Source organism: Erpetoichthys calabaricus, chromosome 7, assembly GCF_900747795.2.
Source record: "Erpetoichthys calabaricus chromosome 7, fErpCal1.3, whole genome shotgun sequence".
In the NCBI taxonomy this organism is placed as follows: domain Eukaryota; kingdom Metazoa; phylum Chordata; class Cladistia; order Polypteriformes; family Polypteridae; genus Erpetoichthys; species Erpetoichthys calabaricus.
Window position 1 is genome coordinate 188,056,927 of NC_041400.2, and position 21,476 is coordinate 188,078,402.

Sequence of the window (21,476 nt, forward strand, 5' to 3'; positions counted from 1 at the left end):
TTGGTTTGTGCTCTGACATGAACTGTCAACTGTGGGACCTTCTATAGACAGGTGTGTGCCTTTCCAAATCATGTCCAGTCAACTGAATTTACCACAGGTGGACTCCAATGAAGCTGCAGAAACATCTCAAGGATGATCAGGGGAAACAGGATGCACCTGAGCTCAAGTTTGAGCTTAATGGCAAAGGCTCTGAATACTTATGTACATGTGCTTTCTCAGTTTTTTTATTTTTAATAAATTTGCAAAAATCTCAAGTAAACTTTTTTCACGTTGTCATTATGGGGTGTTGTGTGCAGAATTCTGAGGAAAAAAATGAATTTAATCCATTTTGGAATAAGGCTGTAACATAACAAAATGTGGAAAAAGTGATGCGCTGGGAATACTTTCCGGATGCACTGTATAAATGATTTAGATAGGAATATAAGTAACAAGCTGGTTAAGTTTGCAGATGATACCAAGATAGGTGGATTAGCAGATAATTTGGAATCCGTTATGTCATAACAAAAGGACTTGGATAGCATACAGCCTTGGGCAGATTTGTGGCAGATGAAATTTAATGTCAGTAAATGTAAAGTATTACACATAGGAAGTAAAAATGTGAGGTCTGAATACACAATGAGAGGTCAGAAAATCGAGAGTCCACCTTATGAGAAGGATTTAGGAGCTCTAAGCTATCGACTTCCCGACAGTGTTCAGAAGCCATTAAGAAGGCTAACAGAATGTCGGTTATATAGTATTGAACACACCCCTGACGAACCCCAGAATCAACTGGGAAAAACACAGAGGTCCTGCCTCCACTCTGCACAGCATTCACAGTACCAGTGTACAGGCCGGCCATGATATCCAGCAAGCTCGAGGGGATCCCGCAAATCCTCAAGATGTCCCACAGGGCAGCTCAATCAACTGAGTCGAACGCTTTGCGAAAAACGACAAAGGCTGCAAAGAAAACTCTGCCGATATTAGGGTGGATGTATATATACGCGTCGGCACCAGGAACGGGGGGATAGATGGATCGAGGAAAAGAGGAAGATAAAGGAGGTTAAAAGACGTTAAACAGCAGTCTTAGAAGGCACTCGACTCTTCTCAGCAAGGTAAAGTGAGGTTAAATTTTCATTTATCCATATTACTAACCGAGAAACCGGATGGCATGGACGCAGGTACACGGTGATGGGACCATGAGACATACTGTGCAGGCGCGTACAGCACGCGTCTCATAAACCGCAATCGAAGTCGTATCCACCACGACCGAAGGAGTCACGGCCCAAAAACGAAAGTGCTCAACTGACGTGAGTGAGAAATGAAGCAACAACGCGCCCATAGCTAACGACTAACGGCACAGCCACACAAAAAAGAGGATTCTGTGCTGCAGCCCAGATTCAAACAGAAGAGGCTACGGCAGCCCCACAGGTCCACAATGATAGTACGGAAGGCGCAGGCATTGCCGCCATATTGTGAGTGGCACAACTACAGAAGGCGCAGGCGTCACCGCCATATTGTGAGTGGCACTACTGCGGAGTGAAGTTAGGAATAATGTGCTCCTTGGGATTGTACAAACCGCTGAACGCTTTACACCGAATGCAAACACAATACAGCTCAACCATACAAACACGAGCCCACCTGGATAAGATCAATGAACGCAGGCGCTTACAACGCGTGTCTGAAACTGCGGAAGCAAACCAGGCACGGGTTCAAAACGAACGAGCTCGACTGACAGATATACAAACACGAGCCCGCCTGGATAAGATCAATGAACGCAGGCGCCTACAACACGCGTCTGAAATGCCGCAAGCAAAGCGGGCACGGCTCCAAGACGAACGACCTCGACTAATGTATTTCAGGATACCCAACGGTAGGGGTAGGCGAGCGAAGCGAGCAGGGGGCGGAGCCCCCCTTGTTTCATCTAATTGCTTTTGTATTTATGTATTTTAGTATTAAGTAGTGTTTAAATTATTTTATACAACCCCATCAATGTATAATATGCCAATAACGATAGGATTTTCTTTCATGGGAACGGATTCATCATTTTCCCTTTATTTCTTATGGGAAAAATTTGTTTTGGTATAAGTCCTGTTTGGTATAAGTCCAACGATCTGGAACGGATTAAGGACGTATGCCGAGGTACCAGTGTATTATTATTTTGATCTCCTATTAGTGAATATATATAGCCCAAAATCACACAAGGAGTGCCGCAGTGGGCTTTAACAGGCCCTGTCACCCATTGCAGAGATAAAAACTGAATTTCTATTTGATAGTCCATCACTTCATCCATTTTTGAGCAGCCATCCCCCCTGCACTTCAGAACAAGTCATCCTGTTCAGCTGCGCTACACATTGGCGGTGGTTGAAGTGGCATCCCTGGTCACTCACTAAAGCACTTTGAGTAGCAAGAATTGTGCCACTCAAGCAAGCAGCTGATCGAGCAAAGAGGAAGAGGAAGAGGAAAAGAAACAACTGTTATTTGTGTCCCATTGTATCACCGTTTAAGAGGGAGTTTCGGAGGAGCGACCGCCTCTCCTTGGGGTGCGTTCAGCCCACCCTCTTCACAACGCGAGCGGCAGAGACACAAAGTGGCTGGTGCGTCATGCAGGCCAGGGGGGTTGGCGAGTGAAGCGAGCAGGGGGGAACCCCCTGGTTAAGTTATATTGTCACTTAATCTGTTGTCTCAGTTTGCACAGCAAAGGTCTGGTCCAGCAGTTTCAGGGTAGACAGATACAGTACAGCCTAACCACACTACCCTAACCTTACTGACTGGCAGCAGTGCTACCACTGTGCCACCACGCCACCCCTAGATGACAAATAACTAAATGGAACTCCATGGGTTGAGATGCCCCAAAAACAATGTAATTTACAAATTGTATCCATCAGTAAAAACCCAGGAAAACTGAAAGAAGATCACAATTCATATCAAATACGTCAAGACTAACGTTCCTTTCGATGTTTTTGCCAGACCTACTTACATTTAGCAAGCTGATAAAGAAAATTCAAACTGCATTGAGCGGCCCTCATTTCCTGTTTTACTTGTAAAGGTAATGAAGTATCACTTACCTCCTCCACAGGAAGCACTGCATCGGCTGTTTCCAGTGAACTTCCAGTTGTAGGCATTGCGTCGTTCTTTTTTGTCTTCCAAATGCTCAGACCCAAAGGGCTGCAAAGTCGTAGATGCCGAGGGCTCCTGAGAGAACTGATGAGCGTCGAAACCATTAACAAGGTTCTCTCCGTTTCCATGGGGTGAGATGTACCTCTGCCCGTGCGTTGTGTAGACCCCCAGTTGTCCATTTAGAGGCTCGATACCTAGAAAAATAAAAAGACGCCGATACATCAGTATGTGCGTACAGCACAGGCCCCATCTGCTGTAAATATCCATCCGTTATCCACCTCGTGGAGACTAAGAGACATCCATACAAAGGACTTGTGAATCGAGGAGAAGCTGCCACGTCAAATAGTAGAAGTGGAGATCCTGGCTATTCAAGAAATGTTCACGTCAAGAGTGTCCCGTCAAGTGGCTTTAGGTCACGGTCACGGTTACCTTATTGTCATCAGCAGCTGTATACAGGCACAGAGTTAGATGAGCCAAAGTATCTCCATGAGCCCTGGTGTAACATATAGCAACATACACCACAGAAACAACACACTAAATAGACAACAGAGTGGACACCGGGGGGCGTACAGCTCCCCAAACCAGGACACAACAGGCCCAGAGCCCAGTCTTGCCACACAACACACCTTCATTATAACTGGGGATGCACTTTTCCTTTGTGCTCCCCACAGTAACACAGTACAAAGCACCAAACCCAATTCTTTTCCTTCTTCTTTTCTCATCCTCGCTGTTTCTTGTCCGCCTCCACTCCTCCTCACAAGCTTTGTCCTCCACCTCCCGACTCTAGCTCTCTGAATGGAGTGAGTCGGTCCCTGTTATGTTGCTCCTGGGAGTGCTCCAGTGTGACCCATTAGCATTACCTGGAATCACTCCCAGCTTCAATGGAAGTGCAAGGTAAGGCTCTGCAGCTCTCCCTGGCACACACCCCCCCCCCCGCCCCGCCCCAATGAACCCAACAGGGCTGCACCAAACTCCAACTCGCCAGTGTGCCTAGAAGGGGAGGTAGTCCTTCCATCCAGCTGGCATCCTGGCTGGGTAATGGCTGTAGCCGCCCATCACAATATACAATAAAATCAAATAAATAGCCAATATAACCATCCATCCATCCACTATCCATCCCGCTATATCCTAACTACAGGGTCACGGGGGTCTGCTGGAGCCAATCCCAGCCAACACAAGGCGCAAGGCAGGAAACAAACCCCAGGCAGGGCGCTAGCGCACACACACACACACACACACACACCAAGCACACACACTAGGGACAATTTAGAATCGCTAATGCACCTAACCGGCATGTCTTTGGATGGTGGGAGGAAACCGGAGTACCTGGATGAAACCCATGCAGACACGGGGAGAACATGCAAACTCCACGCACGGAGGACCCGGGAAGCGAACTCAGGTCCCCTAACTGCGAGGCAGCAGCGCCACCGTGCCGCCCTGCTGTAAATATTCTGTCAGAAAAAGAATTCAAAATGATGAGAGAGAAACCCAAAAAAAGTGCTAGTGATGTCAGAACAGACGGCAAGCAATTTTTGCTTTGCACCAACCCACCATCGTAACCTGTCGTCTATGTGGGAGGAGCGAAAGCTTTAGATTCGCCTAAAAATTTCGATCTCTGGTTCTTGACATTTTAGGGTCCCCCAATACCAAAAACACTGATATCTCGATGACAGGTGTGACGCACTCACATCGGCCCCCTAAAGACTGTTTCTGATCTGTTGCACAGGCATTGGGGGCTTTTTCTTGACCTTACTGAGGATTCTTCTGTCATCAGCAGTGGAGGTCTTCCTTGGCCCACCAGTCCCTTTGTGATTTTTGAGCTCACCACTGTGTTCTTTCTTCTTCATGTATCCTCACAGGTGGCGCAGTGGTAGTGCTGCTGCTTTGCAGTAAGGAGACTGTGGAAGATTGTGGGTTTGCTTCCCGGTTCCTCCCTGTGTGGAGAGCGCTTTGAGTACTGAGAAAAGCGCTATATAAATGTAATGAATTATTATTATTATTTATTATTATGATATTCCAGATGTTGTGATGTAAGATTTTGCATATAACTTGATAAATATTTTGTATGTCTTTATTTGTAATTTAGGCAAAGCAATGTAATTTAGTGTTACATTAGTGAGTGTTTACCGTCCCCCCCCCCTTTAGGAATGGGTCTCTTTGAATTTTACAACAGAGTTGGGGGGGGGGTGTGCCTTAAATTAGTTTGGCGACTGTTTCTCTGCTAAAGTCTTTCAGCCCCCGCAAGAAAGCCATAAAGACATATGGTCTTGGGGGGGTGGCAGGTTTTAAGATGTTGTATTCCCCCATTGCTCTGAAGTATGGCAGTTTGGAATTGGCTTGGATCAGAAGCTTTTAAGTATCATGATGTCCTATTGGCTGTAGGGGTTGGACAGAGAATCTATAAATCTGCTTGTTCAACCACATTCTCTCTCTCTTACTAACATCGGATGATGAAGACAACACAAAGAAGAGCACAGCTTAGCAGCCATATTGAACAGGCTTGTGGCCTGTTCTGAAGGAAGCTGAGTTGAATGATGCTTTAACTCAGTGAAAGGCAACCTGTTTCGAGTTGCGGCGCACTAAGTCCAAAAATTTTCTTCCGCGGCGCACCTGAGGGACTGCCCATAAATAAAGTCGTGACAACACAATCTATGGACAATCGCCAATAAAAACAGTTAATTTTACAAGTTTGAAAGACATTTTATTAATAAAGGAATCAAAGGATAAATCTTAAATTTAATTAACGTGAACATTGAGATTGTTTTTCAGCACATATGAGATTGATGCGAGGATCAATTTTCGAAAGACAGACGCACATTTCCTTGTCGATCATTTGAAGTCTCTCGCGTTTCTTAGACTTCATTTCCGTATCCGTACAGTGAGCGAAATCTTCTAACAACGAGACTTTTTAAGTCTCACAAGATGTGTTTTTGACACCGCTGGTGTTGATATTATGATGAATGGTGAACAGCGAAAATTTTAACTTGCATTCAAAATAAATACATTCGTTTATTCAACAATCTGATTAACCGTTATCTGCTTTTCCAACATAAAATATATTTTTTAAACATTATCTTTTTAATCAACCAAAAGTTCAAAAACACTAGCAATTTTAAATATTTTACAAAAGTTTTCGCGGCGCCCCTAGAAAATTCCACGGTGCACCAGTGTGCCGCGGCGCACCAGTTGCCCGACAGTGCTTTAACTAGAGACATTTTAAATAACTACAAGTCTGTGTGCCACCTGAAACTACACATCAGCATTTAATCAGATTGTATGGTTGCCAATATTCAAATGTACTTTGCATATTGTTATTATTTATATTTAAACTGTAACTGAACTTCTGCTTGTCTTTTTACTACATCTAATTGCCTGAGGTTATAGATGTAGTAGGGAAGGTGGGGAGAAGTTATCTATATATACAATTCACTAAGTCCATGGCAAGCAAGGCGCACGCAAGACAGCCACGCCCGCCAACTCACAGAGCCCCACCCACCAACAATTCACTAAGCAGCCGACCATGGCACACGCACGTCGGAGCCTCGCCCACCAACAATTCGCGCGAGAGCGAAAGCATTTGCCAACAATGTTTTCATCAATCAAGAACGAAAGTCGGAGGTTCAAAGACGATCACATACCGTCGTAGTTTCGACCATAAACGATGCCGAATGGCGATCTGGCGGCGTTATTCCCATGATCCGCCGGGCAACCAAAGTCTTTGGATTCCGGGGGGAGTATGGTTGCAAAGCTGAAACTTAAAGGAATTGATGGAAGGGCACCACCAGGTGTGGAGCCTTTGGCTTAATTAGACTCAATACGGGAAACCTCACCCGGCCCGGACAAAACAGAACAATGAAAAGTCAAAGTGGCTCAGAGGTGCATGTGGTCTGTAGCAGAGACGAAACCGACTGAGGCGGTGTTTGGAAAATGAATAGTCAACGTGACTCACAAGTGCATGTGGACTGAACACAGACGAAAGCAATTCAGGTGAGGAGTTGGGGGCGGGCACATGAGCAAGCAGTGTGTACTGAACGATGACTAAGAGATGACTGTTCACCCATCAATACATCGTCCTCACTGGGCGTCCTTCCCCTCACACCCCATTCCATCCTCCGCGCGCGACTGCCGTCCAGCCCCGTCCCTCGCTCTGGGAGGTGGAGGCGCGGCGGCGGTCCTCCAGTTTTCAGTCACGGACAATTGTATGTTGCTCTCTCCAGAGTTCCCTTACAGTTGTATCCTCAAACCCACCCCATAAGAAGAAGCATGTTTGTCGCGGGTGTGAATCACTGTATGCAGCGTGTAAAACAGTTTGTTTGTCGCAGAAGTGAATTGCTGTATACGGGGTTTTAAAACAGTTTGCGAGGGGTATCCCATAGTCTTACAGTTGGTGGGCAGGTCTCTGTTAGTTGCTCTTGCGAGCGGGCACATAACCAGGCAGTGTGTATGCTTCGAGTGCGAGGGTGGACGCGACAGGACCATCTAAGAAGAATCATATTTGTCGCGGATGTGAATCGCTGTATGCAGCGTGTAAAACAGTTTGCGAGGGGTATCCCATGGTCTTAACAGTGTCTATGCTTCGATGTGAATCGCTGTATTGTATGTTGCTCTCTCCAGAGTTCCTTTACAGTCGTATCCTCAAACCCACCCCATAAGAAGAAGCATGTTTGTCGCGGATGTGAATCACTGTATGCAGCGTGTAAAACAGTTTGTTTGTCGCGGAAGTGAATCGCTGTATACGGGGTGTAAAACAGTTTGCGAGGGGTATCCCATGGTCTTACAGTTGGTGGGCAGGTCTCTGTTAGTTGCTCTTGCGAGCGGGCACATGACCAGGCAGTGTGTATGCTTCGAGTGCGAGGGTGGACACGACAGGACCATCTAAGAAGAATCATATTTGTCACGGCAAGTGAATCGCTGTATGCAGCATGTAAAACAATTTGTTTGTCGCAGATGTGAATCGCTGTATGCAGCGTGTAAAACAGTTTGCGAGGGGTATCCCATGGTCTTAACAGTGTCTATGCTTCGATGTGAATCGCTGTATGCAGCGTGTAAAACGCTGTATTGTATGTTGTTCTCTCCAGAGTTCCTTTACAGTCGTATCCTCAAACCCACCCCATAAGAAGAAGCATGTTTGTCGCGGATGTGAATCACTGTATGCAGCGTGTAAAACAGTTTGCGAGAGGTATCCCATGGTCTTACAGTTGGTGGGCAGGTCTCTGTTAGTTGCTTTTGCGAGTGGGCACATGACCAGGCAGTGTGTATGCTTCGAGTGCGAGGGTGGACACGACAGGACCATCTAAGAAGAATCATATTTGTCGCGGGTGTGAATCGCTGTATGCAGCATGTAAAACAATTTGTTTGTCGCGGATGTGAATCGCTGTATGCAGCGTGTAAAACAGTTTGCGAGGGGTATCCCATGGTCTTAACAGTGTCTATGCTTCGAAGTGAATCGCTGTATGCAGCGTGTAAAACGCTGTATTGTATGTTGCCCTCTCCAGAGTTCCATCTTTTCATTCACCTACAGTCGTATCCTCAAAACCAACCCCATTTTGGACAACTGTGTCTTTCAGGAAGTGTTCACCCATCAATACATAATTATGCGGCATATGCTACGCCGCAGGTTGGCTAGTATACTATAATACCTTATAAACAGTGGTAAGTCTGTGAGATTAGGCATTCTGACAAAGGCTACATATTAATAATAAAATAGGGGAAAGTAGAGCAATATATTACTCTACCAAGACAAAACACCAGGTACTTGATTTTGGTCATCCTAAGGTTTTACTGATGTCTCCAATGGTTTCATTCTTGTGTAACAAAGCTTCTTTTCTAAGGTGGATCCATTTCTCTCTATTATAAAAAAAAAATTCTTGGGAGGGAGACTAGGGAGACGAGACGTGATCTTCACAGAGGACAATTTGACGTCCCGCGAGACAAGGCAGTGAGACAACATTTAAAACAAGTTCACGGACATCTAACCTAGCAGTTGTTGGATTGCTGTTGGCAGACACGCTTCATGTGCTCCCAGCTCCTAAACCAATGACAACTGACAAGCAGAACATGCAGCTCGCCAGCAGCAGCAAGCCAGCAGATGATCCAACCACTTCTACTTAGTGTGCGTTCAGCCACCCCCACCCCTTTCACAACGCAAAAGGACAGCTGCTCTACAGGCTTTGAAATGATCGACGCCATACGCGACAAGCAGAACACGCAGCTCGCCAGCAGCAGGAGCAGAAAGACAGCAGCTGATTCAACGGCAGCGTGTGTTCAGCCCCCACCCCCTCACCACACGAGCGGCGTTATACGTCCTGCGAGAAAGAGACTTAACCACACGCACGGGGCCGAAAATAAAGGACAAGTATTGTTTTTACAAAAAGTTTTAAAGTAAAAGTGAAAATAATGCATAGGTAACAATTCCCATGAAAATAACAAGTGAAGTCAAATTGGGGTGCATGCACTGACACAGCGGGTTGCTGCACCCACTACACAACGGGGATCCTGGTTTGCAACAACGCGATCCAGTCCCACCATTGGGCGACCCCTTGGTCTGGTCCAACCACTCGGGTCCTCAACAATGAGGATCTTACGAGCTGGATCACCCTCGGGGAAACCACATGGCCGTAGTGCCGTAACTGACACACCCTGACAATGCAGGTCGTGTGCCTCATTCGGGACTCCATGACCAACACAAAGTCAAACCAACGGTACCCAAGGATTTTCCGGAGAGACACCAAAGGAGTCCAGTCTTCGTCTCAGGTCACTGGTTAGCGTCCATATAGCAAAACTGGAAGCACCAGGACTCTAAAGACTTGGCCATTCGTCCTTTTGCATAGACATCGGGAGCGCCACACACCCCTTTCCAGTGACCTCATGACCTCCCATGCTCTCCCAATCCATCTACTGACTTCATAGGATTAGTCACCAGAGACATGAATGTCACTGCCGAGGTAAGTAAACCTCTCAACGAGGTCGACACTCTCTCTGCAGACAGACACACTGCTGATGGCCGTGCCCAAGAGGTCATTAAAGGCCTGGCTGTTTGGTTTTTATCAAGACATTCGCAAGCCGAGACACTCAGACTCCTCACTCAATCTCTCGAACACCTGATTAGAGCCTCCAATGACTCCGCGAAGATCACAGCATCATCAGCAAAGTCAAGATCCATGAATCTTTCTTCACCAACAGATGCCCCACAGCCGCTGGACACCACAACCCTGCCCAACACCCAGTCCATACAAGCATTGAACAGAATAGGAACAGAACACACAGCTGACAGACCACAGAATCAACTGGGAAAAACGCAGAGGTCCTGCCTCCACTCTGCACAGCACTCCCAGTACCAGTGGACAGGCTGGCCATGATATCCAGCAACCTCGAGGTGATCCCGTGAACCCTCAGGATGTCCCACAGGGTGGCTCAATCAACTGAGTTAAACACTTTGTGAAAATCGACAAAGGCTGCAAAGAAACTCTGCCGATATTCACGTTTACACTCCATGAGAACCCTCAGTGCCAGGATGCGGTCGATGGTAGACTTCTTAGGCGTAAGACTGTTCCGGTCGCTGGTAGGTGAGCAAGTGATCCTATTGAGGACGACCCTCTTTAAATCTCTTTAAATTGTATATCCGGTAAAGCAAACCTCAGGGTGGACGAGCAAAGCGAGTAGGGGTTGGAGCCCACTAGTTAGGGACAAAAAGAACTGGATGGAGACCGATTTCTGTTTCAGAACAGGCTGTATTCTGGTGCAGTTGCTAGCACATGGCAGATGCCAAGCGCTTCCCTCTCACATATCCTCCCAGATCTTGAATGGCCAACTTTATAAACACTACTTTCTAACGCATTACAACTTAACAGGGAAATGAACATTGCCAGTTTAACTGTATGGTTGTAACACACGTGTGCAGGGGAGGCAGCTAGAAGGACCCAAAGAAGACAATCCCACGGGGTGCACTAACCCTCTCTCTGTTATCTCCGCAGACCAAACACGGTAAATTCCGCCTGGGTCCGAAGACGTCACTTCCGCCGACCCGCCTTAAAAGCCAGACAACCTCCTTCAGCTCTCAATTCTGTTTTGGACTCAGATCTGTACACGACTGCGCTACCTATTTATCAATTCTGCAGTCTTATTCAAGTATACGGGTGCCTGCCCCAAACCTCTTACTGTGTCGAACATAATGAACACTAGGGGGCTTTGCCCCCTGCTCGCTTTGATCATCAACCCCCGGGTGGGCGCTACTCGCTAGCCACTTCGCAGTTCTGCTGCTCACAAATGGGGATGCGGATGTACAATTTAAACAGATTGTTATTTTCATGGGAATTGTTACATATGCATAATAGGCTGGCGTCCTTCAACATCTGCAGATGTTCTATCAGACAGTTGTGGCAAGCGCCCTCTTCTACGCAGTGGTGTGCTGGGGAGGCAGCATTAAGAGGAAAGACGCCTCACGCCTGGACAAACTGGCGAGGAAGGCAGGCTCTATTGTAGGCATGGAGCTGGACAGTTTAACATCTGTGGCAGAGCGAAGGGCGCTCAGCAGGCTCCTATCAATTATGGAGAATCCACTGCATCCACTGAACAGGATCATCTCCAGACAGAGGAGCAGCTTCAGTGACAGACTGCTGTCACCGTCCTGCTCCACAGACAGATTGAGGAGATCGTTCCTCCCCCAAACTATGCGACTCTTCAATTCCAACATTTAACATTATACAAAGTTATTGTCTGTTTTTCACCTGCATTATTATCTTTCTTTAATTTAATATTATTTATTGTATCAGTATGCTGCTGCTGGAGAATGTGAATTTCCCCTTGGGATTAATAAAGTATCTATCTATCTATCTATCTATCTATCTATCTATCTATCTATCTATCTATCTATCTATCTATCTATCTATCTATCTATCTATCTATCTATCTATCTAGAACTAACTATTTGACATTACAGCGAGTAATTGATCAGAGTGTGGCACGTGGCTGGGGGTTCTACCCAGCCAGGACGCCCAGGAGGACCGAAGGAGGGCTTGCGCCTCCAGAAGACCATGAGGGGGCGACCGCCCTGGTTGCGTTGGGGACCACGGGTACAGAGCTTTGAAGCTCAGCCCTGTAGGGGCCCGTGGTCACCGCCAGGGGGCGCCCCCATGCCTGAAGAGCCCCGGCCCTCAGCACTTCCGCCACACCCGGAGGTGCTGGGGGAAGGAAGACTGGGGACACCCGGAGTGCTTATGGTTGCGCGGCCGGCACTTCCGCCACACTGGGGATTGCCGGTGGAAGATTGCCGGGAGGCACCTGGAGCACATCCGGGGGACTATAAAAGGGGCCGCCTCCCTCCAATCGATGGCTGGAGTCGGGTGGAAGCGGACGGAGCTCGGAGGAGTGGAGGTGGTGAAGAAAGGCAGTGAGGAAAGAGGCCTGGACTTTTGGGGTGATTGGTGCTGCGGCACTGGGTTCGTGCGTGTTCATACTTGTAAATATATTGTAAATAAACGTGTGTTGGGTGCAAACATCATGTCTACCTGTCATGTTTCATGTTGCATTAGAGTTATGCGTTGCGTTATACGATTTCGTTCTGTTTGGCTTTGAACTTAACAAGCAAATACGTTTTAAACTTACACTTTTACTATTTAAACAATTTTTTGAATTATATTTTCATGAATATCGCATTGAATTTTGATTCCGTTTTTGGACTTTCATCGTGACAACGCAATGTACAACTGCCCGTGATTAAATTTAGTTTCTTTCTCTCTAATAAATAAACCAACTTTTTTGAATGTTTGTCCCTGTGATTTGTTATTTGTTATAGCAAAAGCTATTCTAACGGGAAAGTGTAAACTATTTAATATGAATGGCATATCAAGATCTCCTTTGGTGTCTTACCCTCGAGTTCTTAAGGAGGCTAGCGAGTACAGATATAAACCCTTGACACATATTTTTAGGAAGTCACTGAGCACTGGAGAGATTCCGAAGGAGTGGAAAATGGCAAATATCATCCCATTATATAAAAAGGGTGACAGGGCAGATCCAAGGAACTAAAGGCCAGTAAGCTTAACATGCATCACAGGCAAATGAATGGAAGGAATTATTAAGGATAAGATCGAGCAACACCTGACAAGGACAGGAGTTATTAGGAACAGTCAGCATGGGGTCAGAAGAGGGAGGTCGTGTTTTACTAACATGCTGGAATTCTATGAGGAGGCAACAAAAGGATACGAACAGAGTGGAGCAGATGAGATTATTGATCTGGACTTTCAGAAAGCATTTGATAAGGTGCCACATGAGAGGTTGGCAGTTCAGGGTGATGTTGTTAGATGGGTGCAGAATTGGCTCAGACACAGGAAGCAGAGGGTGATGTGCAAGGACCCTCATCAGAACTGGGTGACGTTAAGAGTGGTGACCAGCAGGGGGCAGTGCTAGGGCCGCTGCTATTTTTAATAAATATGATTTAGATAGGAATATAAGTAACAAGCTGGTTATGTTTGCAGATGATACCAAGATAGGTGGATTAGCAGATAATTTGGAATCCGTTATATCATTGCAGAAGGTCTTGGATAGCATACAGGCTTGGGCAGATTTGTGGCAGATGAAATTTAATGTCAGTAATTGTAAAGAATTACACATAGGAAGTAAAAATGTGAGGTTTGAATACACAATGGGCGGTTGGAAAATCGAAAGTCCACCTTACGGGGGCAGCCGAAAGAAGAAGAGGATTGGACTCTAAGCTATTGACTTCCAGACAGTGTTCAGAAGCCATTAAGAAGGCTAACAGAATGTCAGATTATATAGCGCCTTGATGTGTGGAGTACAAGTCACAGGAGGTTCTGCTCAAGCTTTATAACACACTGGTGAGGCCTCATCTGGAGCACTGGGTGCAGTTTGGGTCTTCAGGCTACAAAAAGGACATAGCAGCACTAGAAAAGGTCCAGAGAAGAGCAACTAGGCTGATTGAGGGGCTACAGGGGATGAGTTATGAGGAAAGATTAGGACAGCCCTTTAGCTGTCTCCTACTCACACGTGTGTGACACCGGTTATAATGTTCCATAAGATTAATTTTCTCATCATGGGGTAAAAATATAAAATTTGTCATGATCTTTAAAATATGGCTAAAGGAACATTTAAAATATTTAAAAGGGCATGTAAAATCAGCAAAAAAAAAAAAAAAGAATTAAAGTAATAAATAAATAAAAAACCATCCATCCATGCATTCATTATCCAACCCGCTATATCCCAACCACAGGGTCACGGGGGTCTGCTGGAGCCAATCCCAGCCAACACAGGGCACAAGGCAGGAAACAAACCCTGGGCAGGGCGCCAGCCCACCGCAGATAAAAAAACCTTGCTAAAAATATATATACATAGTATTAAAATTATTTTAAGAGAGGATAAAATAGGGGATTCCTTTTAAGGCCCCAATCCATCCACCCATCCATCCATTTTCCAACCCGCTGAATCCGAACACAGGGTCACGGGGGTCTGCTGGAGCCAATCCCAGCCAACACAGGGCACAAGGCAGGGAACCAATCCTGGGCAGGGTGGCAACCCACCGCAGGACACACACAAACACACACTAAGCACACACTAGGGCCAATTTAGAATCGCCAATCCACCTAACCTGCATGTCTTTGGACTGTGGGAGGAAACCCACGCAGACACGGGGAGAACATGCAAACTCCACGCAGGGAGGACCCGGGAAGCGAACCCAGGTCCCCAGATCTCCCAACTGCGAGGCAGCAGCGCTACCCACTGCGCCACCATGCCGCCCAGGCCCCAATCGATTTGTTTAAAAATCAGAGCCCTAAAACCACTAATTTTAATATTAGGGCAATTAAAGAAAAATTGAAAATAAGAAAAAAGGTAGGGATGGGATTAAAATTAAGGGCCCTGGGTCAAGTATTAACCACAGGGCCCCATAAATACAAACTTTAAGGTAAGGGTAAGGGGAGGGGAAGAACAATATATAAATGAATAAACCAATTTTAACATTACGGCTTAAAAAAACTTTAAGCTTAGGCAAGGGATAGGGATGTGATTAATATTAGGGACCCTGGGTCAAGTATTAAACTCAGGGCCCTATAAACACAACCTTTAAGGTAAGGATAGGGTGAGGGGAAGAGGAGAATATAAATAAATAAATTAATTTAAAAAAATAAATAAATACATATATACATACATACATGCATAAATAAAATGAGTAAATGAGTTAGGAGTAGGGTTGGTTAGGGTACCATAGTTTTATTTATAGCAATGAGGATGACAAAGTATTTTATTTAGTCTTTAAAAATTGTGCATTATTTTGTGGTCCCTCTGGTGGCTCCCATACAATGGGGACGAGTTGAGGACAATGATGAGCGTCGTTATTGGTAGCTCTGAACAACTCTGCGGTACATTTAATACGGACAAATAATAATTAGTAACAAATGAGCGTTTAATCTGGAATGAATAAATAACGTATATAATGGGAAGATTTCCAAACAGAACTTTTAATAATTTTTACAACTTCCAGATGTCTTTACCATCAAGTAAAAATAAACAGAAAAATCACCGACATTTCAAGCGGAACAGTTGTGTTCCTTTTGCCTTGCCTGTGGCGTTTCTTACAGACTGCTTTGGTTTTGAATCCAATCTGAGAGAACGTTGCACTTCGCTTTTTGGTTTGCCTCACTATGTGGACTGTTGATTTTATGATTATTATTATTATTATTATTATTATCAGGGAGCTTTTCTCTCTTGAAATCTCAGTAAGTTGTATTGCCGTATCGTAGACGCAGGAGTTGCAGTTAATCCATTCATTTGTGTAGCGCAGCTCTGCTGATCCTGTCTGTGATCTCCAAAGCATCCGAGTTTTCACAAGGCGGGCAATCCAGTCAACGGTTTTCTGAACCTAATTCATCCAATCAAAAAGAGAGAAGCCACAGCTTCTCCTGGAAACATCCAACACAAGGCAGGAGCCAATCCCAACCCAGTTTGACTGGCATTACTTACTGGGCACTGCGACAGAGAGGCAGGTGACCTGTGGTGACAAACCAAAGGCCGACTTCTGTGGAGCCCTTCAGCATCTGTTCTCCTTTTCCCTAAATTTGTAGAAGGTTCCCTCAACTGTGGAAAACATCCTGCATGGTCCCAGTGCCAAAGAAAAGAGCTTTCCAGTGATGCCAAGGCAGGGCCATCTTAACACATGGGAATGCTGGGCAGTTGCCCGGGGGCCCCATGCTAATCTATGTATGTTGTGACTTGCTGAGTGGTTGTGTAGGTAGAGGGCCCCAGTACACTGCCTTGCCCGGGGGCCTATAAGACGGCCCTGTGCCAAGGGGTTCAGACCAGTTGCTCTTACTTCACACATCATGAAGAGCTTTGACAGGCTGGTCCTGAAACTGGTTTCAGAACATCTGGATCCTCTGAAGTTTGCCCATTTGACACATAGAGGTATGGAGGATGTTCTCCACAGAGTCTTCTCTCAATTGGACAAAGCCAGCACCACAGTCAGGGTCGTGGTCTTTGTGCTTTTAATGCCATTCTGCCTCATCAACTGAGGAAAAAGCTCAGGGCCTTGCATCATGATGCCCCCACAGTCTCCTGAATCATGGACAACCTGACCAATAGATAGCAGTTTGTGAGGCTGGCGGACTCTGTGTCAGAAATGGTGGTGTGTCATACTGAAGCACCTCAGAGAACTGTCCTGTGTCCCTTCATGTTTACCCTATAACAGACTTAGAGCACAATACCAGCACCTGCCATCTGCAGAAATCTTCTGATGACTCCTCCATTTTATGCTGCATTAATAATGGAGACCAGTTAGAGTGCAGAAAAGTAATGGAGGACTTCCTCTTGTGTTGCAGGGACAACAACTTCCAGCATGCCAAAAAGCCTCTGAGACCATTCGGGAGGAAAACGTGGAAGTGGTGCAAAGCTACAAGTACCTGGGGGTTCACATAAACAACAAACTGGACTGGTCTGACAACACAGTGGCACCATACGAGAAGATCCAGAGCAGAGTGGACATCCTTAGGGGACTCAAGTCTATTGATGTGTGCAGCAAGCTGCTGGAAATGTTCTACCAGTCCATAGTAGCCAGTGTGGTGTTCTACGCCTTGGTCTCCAGAGAAGCTCAGAAGAAGCACAACGCCTGAACAAACTTATCAGGAGAACCTGCGCCATCACTGGGAGAACCCTGGATATAATGGAAACTGTTGTAAAAAAGTAAGATGGTGGTAAACCCGGATGCCATCATGAACAGTTCCCTCCATTCCCTCTAGGAGGTGCTGTCTTGGATTAGCCACAGGCTCATTCCAGCACGGTGTGCTTAGAAGCACCTCTGGGGGTCTTTTCTGCCCACTGCTATCAGAAAATTCAGTGCTTCCACCTGATGTACTCATTAAATTTATTTTATTTACTGATTGATCAACTGATTGATTGATTGATTGATTGTCTATATTACTTATCCTGTGAGTCTGTATCCTTGTTTTATATGTTTCTACTGCAGTATGCATCTGAATTTCCCCATGGGGTTAATAAACTTTATCTAATCTAATCTAATCTAATCTAAGTAAGAGCATCACTCTTCTAGTATATTTAAACTTAAAATTGAATCCTGGGTTTGCCACTCACCCACTGCAGAGATAAAAGCTAAATTTCTATTTGATAGTCCATCGCTTCACCCATTTTGAGCAGCCATCCCACCTGCACTTCAGAAGAGGTCATCCACCTGAAGCTACACCTGTACTTGGATGGAAGACCACCTAGGAAAAGCTTCAGTTGCTGCTGGACAAGGTGTTGGTGAAGCCAGCAGGGGCCGCATACCCTGTGGTCTATGTGTGTGTTGATGCCGAAGCCCCAGTGCAGTGACAGGGACACTGTGCCATAAAAATGGTGCCGTCCTTCGGATGGGACGTAAACCTGATGTTTTGACTCTGTGTGGTCATTAAAGATTCCCTGGGTATCCTTTGTAAAGACCAGGGTGTATCCTGATGTCCTGGCTAAAAAATGCCCACCAATGCCATTCCGGCCCCCTAATCATTCCCTGTCTGTAACTGGCTAACTATCTCTGTCTCTCACTCCTACATTACCAGCTAATGTGTGGTGGGCATACTGGCACAAAATGGCTGCCATCACATCATCCAGGTGGATGTTAAACATTAATGGTGGTTGAAGTGGCTCCCCACTCACTATGAAAAGTGCTACATTAATGTAAAGAATTATTATTATTATTAGGGGGCTCCGCCCCCCCTCGCTTTGCTCACCAACCCCTGGGTATGTGTATGGGATCATCAAAGAATTGTTAGATGCAGAAGATTTAGTTAAAAAGAAGTTAAAAATAGTAAAACGTAATAAAACTAAAAGAAAATGATGTTCCATGTTGTGTTTTAGGTATTCTTTGCGTTATACATTTTTGTTCTGTTTGTCTTTGATATTTACACACAAATACTTTTAAAAATTTCACTTTTACTTTAAAACTTTGGTAAAAACAATATTTGGAATTAACTTTTCATCAATATTGAATTTTGATTCCGTGTTTGGAGTTACATTGTGACAATGCAACGTTTAACTGCCCGTGAGTGAATTTTATTTCTCTCTCTATTAAGTAAACCAACTTTTTCAAATGTTTGACCCTGTGATTTGTTAATTGTCAAAGCAAACGCTATTCTAACGGGAAATTGTAAACGTTTTAATGCGAATAGCACATCAAGATCTCCTTTGGTGTCCAGTGTTATCCCCTGAAGATGTACTACGTTACCTTTCTTGTCGCCTGTTAAAATTTTACATGTCAGAATTGTTTGACCAATTTTGAATACAACTAATCTTGTCCCACTGCATAGCCCATCACTCAGACATAAATTACGCAATAACATTGCAATACATCCTTCTTTCAACAGCAATTCAGCCGGTGGAAGACCAGATGGTGTTAACGGTGACTTGAAAAAATCTCATAGCAAAAGGCAAAAGTCTCGTCTCGTCTCACGACTTGAAAAAATCTCTTCGAAACAGTCTCGTCTCGTCTCAGGACTTGTCTTGTCTCAGGATTGGAAAAAATCTCTTCAAAATAGTCTTATCTCGTCTCAGGACTTGAAAAAATCTCTTTGAAACAGTCTCGTCTCATCTCAGGACTTGAAAAAATCTCTTCCAAATAGTCTTGTCTCGTCTCAGGACTTGAAAAAATCTCATAGCAAAAGGCAAAAGTCTCGTCTCGTCTCACGACTTGAAAAAATCTCTTTGAAACAGTCTCGTCTCATCTCAGGACTTGTCTTGTCTCAGGATTTGAAAAAATCTCTTCCAAATAGTCTCGTCTCGTCTCAGGACTTGAAAAAATCTCATAGCAAAAGGCAAAAGTCTCGTCTCGTCTCAGGACTTGAAAAAATCTCTTTGAAACAGTCTCGTCTCATCTCAGGACTTGTCTTGTCTCAGGATTTGAAAAAATCTCTTCCAAATAGTCTCGTCTCGTCTCAGGACTTGAAAAAATCTCTTCCAAATAGTCTTGTCTCGTCTCAGGACTTGAAAAAATCTCTTCGAAACAGTCTCGTCTCATCTCAGGAGTTGTCTTGTCTCAGGATTTGAAAAAATCTCTTCCAAATAGTCTCGTCTCGTCTCAGGACTTGAAAAAATCTCATAGCAAAAGGCAAAAGTCTCGTCTCGTCTCATCTCACGACTTGAAAAAATCTCTTTGAAACAGTCTCGTCTCATCTCAGGACTTGTCTTGTCTCAGGATTTGAAAAAATCTCTTCCAAATAGTCTCGTCTCGTCTCAGGACTTGAAAAAATCTCTTCCAAATAGTCTTGTCTCGTCTCAGGACTTGAAAAAATCTCTTTGAAACAGTCTCGTCTCGTCTCAGGATTTTTTTATATAATAGAGAGATTATTATTGTGCCAAAGTGATTTAATCCAGGGTTGTAGGAACTAAGGCCTGTCCTGGTAGGCAGAAAGCGGTGCAGCATGTGGCACTTGTCTATCAAAGGGCACTACTAATGAACAATTTGTATTTCATCATTTTAATTCTAATAATTCATTAAATATGACCGAAACTACTTCTCAGTTTAATGAACTCTACAAAACATTTGCTTGCATGGATGGAGGCTGGCCCTCTGCGATCCTCAATTGCATTAAGCAGGTTAAAAAGTCACATATTCCGCTATGTTGAAAGTGCTTAATGCCGTGTCCCAGTGCCAGTCTGCCATCATGCACTTTTCTATGCATTTAAAACACAAGCACTCCTTTTGTCTGTGAAATCATTACACTTAATATTTTCTAGCTGTAAAAACAGAGGACATTTGGTTGAAAATCACTGGAAAATTCTGCAGCTGTAGACGTCATTGACATAATCTTGCGAGTCAGAGGAAGTGGCAGATATTATGAACCCGTGAGCCCCTCCAGTCATCCAGTCTGCTGGATACAGTTGATCCAGAAGCCACTGGGATTTTGTAACGTTCTGTAAACACAATGGGCTTTTGAAACGACTCCCAGTTTAACAGCATCCATTAAGATAATCTCAGGGTAAATCTGAAACTGGGAACTGAAGACGCACACATCAAATATCTAAGAAAAGCAAGAGCACCAAAAAACAGAGAAAATTCAGGTGGAACATGGCAACAGGTATTTAAGCTGCCAGTGCTGAAAGTTACATTATATGTTTGTGTTTCATATCATTTTTCTTATGACTCTTCTGTGTTAAAATAAAAGGGTTTATTATAAGCCTTTCATTCTTTAGTGACAGGTCCTGGGCGCTGCCATCAGAAAGCCCCGCCACGGTAAATGTATAAGATACTTAGGAGATGTACAGTATGCAGCGCTCATGAAAACGGGCCACACAAAATGAATTAATTGTTTACACAACCCACAAAGGAGCCAAGCATTTGTGGTTGACGTTTCAGAAGGCAGATCACCAATGACAAGTCCAAAACTCTGACAGCTCCATAAACAAACGGCTCCATGGGTGGGATATCCATAAGGTGGCCAATTGCATAATTGCTTGGTACCATTCTGATTTGATTAAAGACCCCATGATGGATGAGGGGATTGTGCAAAGATTTTCCTTTCGTTATTGGCAACATTTAAACCCATCCAAAAATATCTTGGATATTGCCTCTGGACATATATTATTGAAATAATGATGTTTGTCATGTTCTCATCAATCTGCTTGCTGTAAGATGTTTCTCCTTTTGTTTAATATTATACTGTGGCTTCTTCCAGATACTGTAGTTCATTGTATTTCTGAGTTCTCTAGCAAAGAGTAAAGTTTCAGCTGCAAATGTTCATTCAATCCTTGAATAAAGAAAGAGAGCGCTGTCCTCTAAGTAAACACCTCCTCATTCCACGAATGATATTTTTAGGAAAACTTTTTAATTAGCTGAAGTTTATCAACAGGGTCTGGTGTGAAGGTGCAATAGTTTGTAATATATATATATA

At 44.7% G+C, this 21,476-nt stretch overlaps 1 protein-coding gene across 1 annotated transcript in view; it reads right to left on the bottom strand.

Annotated features, from left to right (window-relative positions):
• The window catches only part of adamtsl7 (ADAMTS-like 7), a 361,338-nt gene that overhangs the window by 104,334 nt on the left and 235,528 nt on the right, over positions 1 to 21,476 (bottom strand). The window contains exon 5 of the mRNA XM_051929912.1: positions 3,045 to 3,290. Coding sequence (XP_051785872.1) covers positions 3,045 to 3,290 — 246 coding nt within the window. The remainder of the gene's footprint in view (positions 1 to 3,044; positions 3,291 to 21,476) is intronic.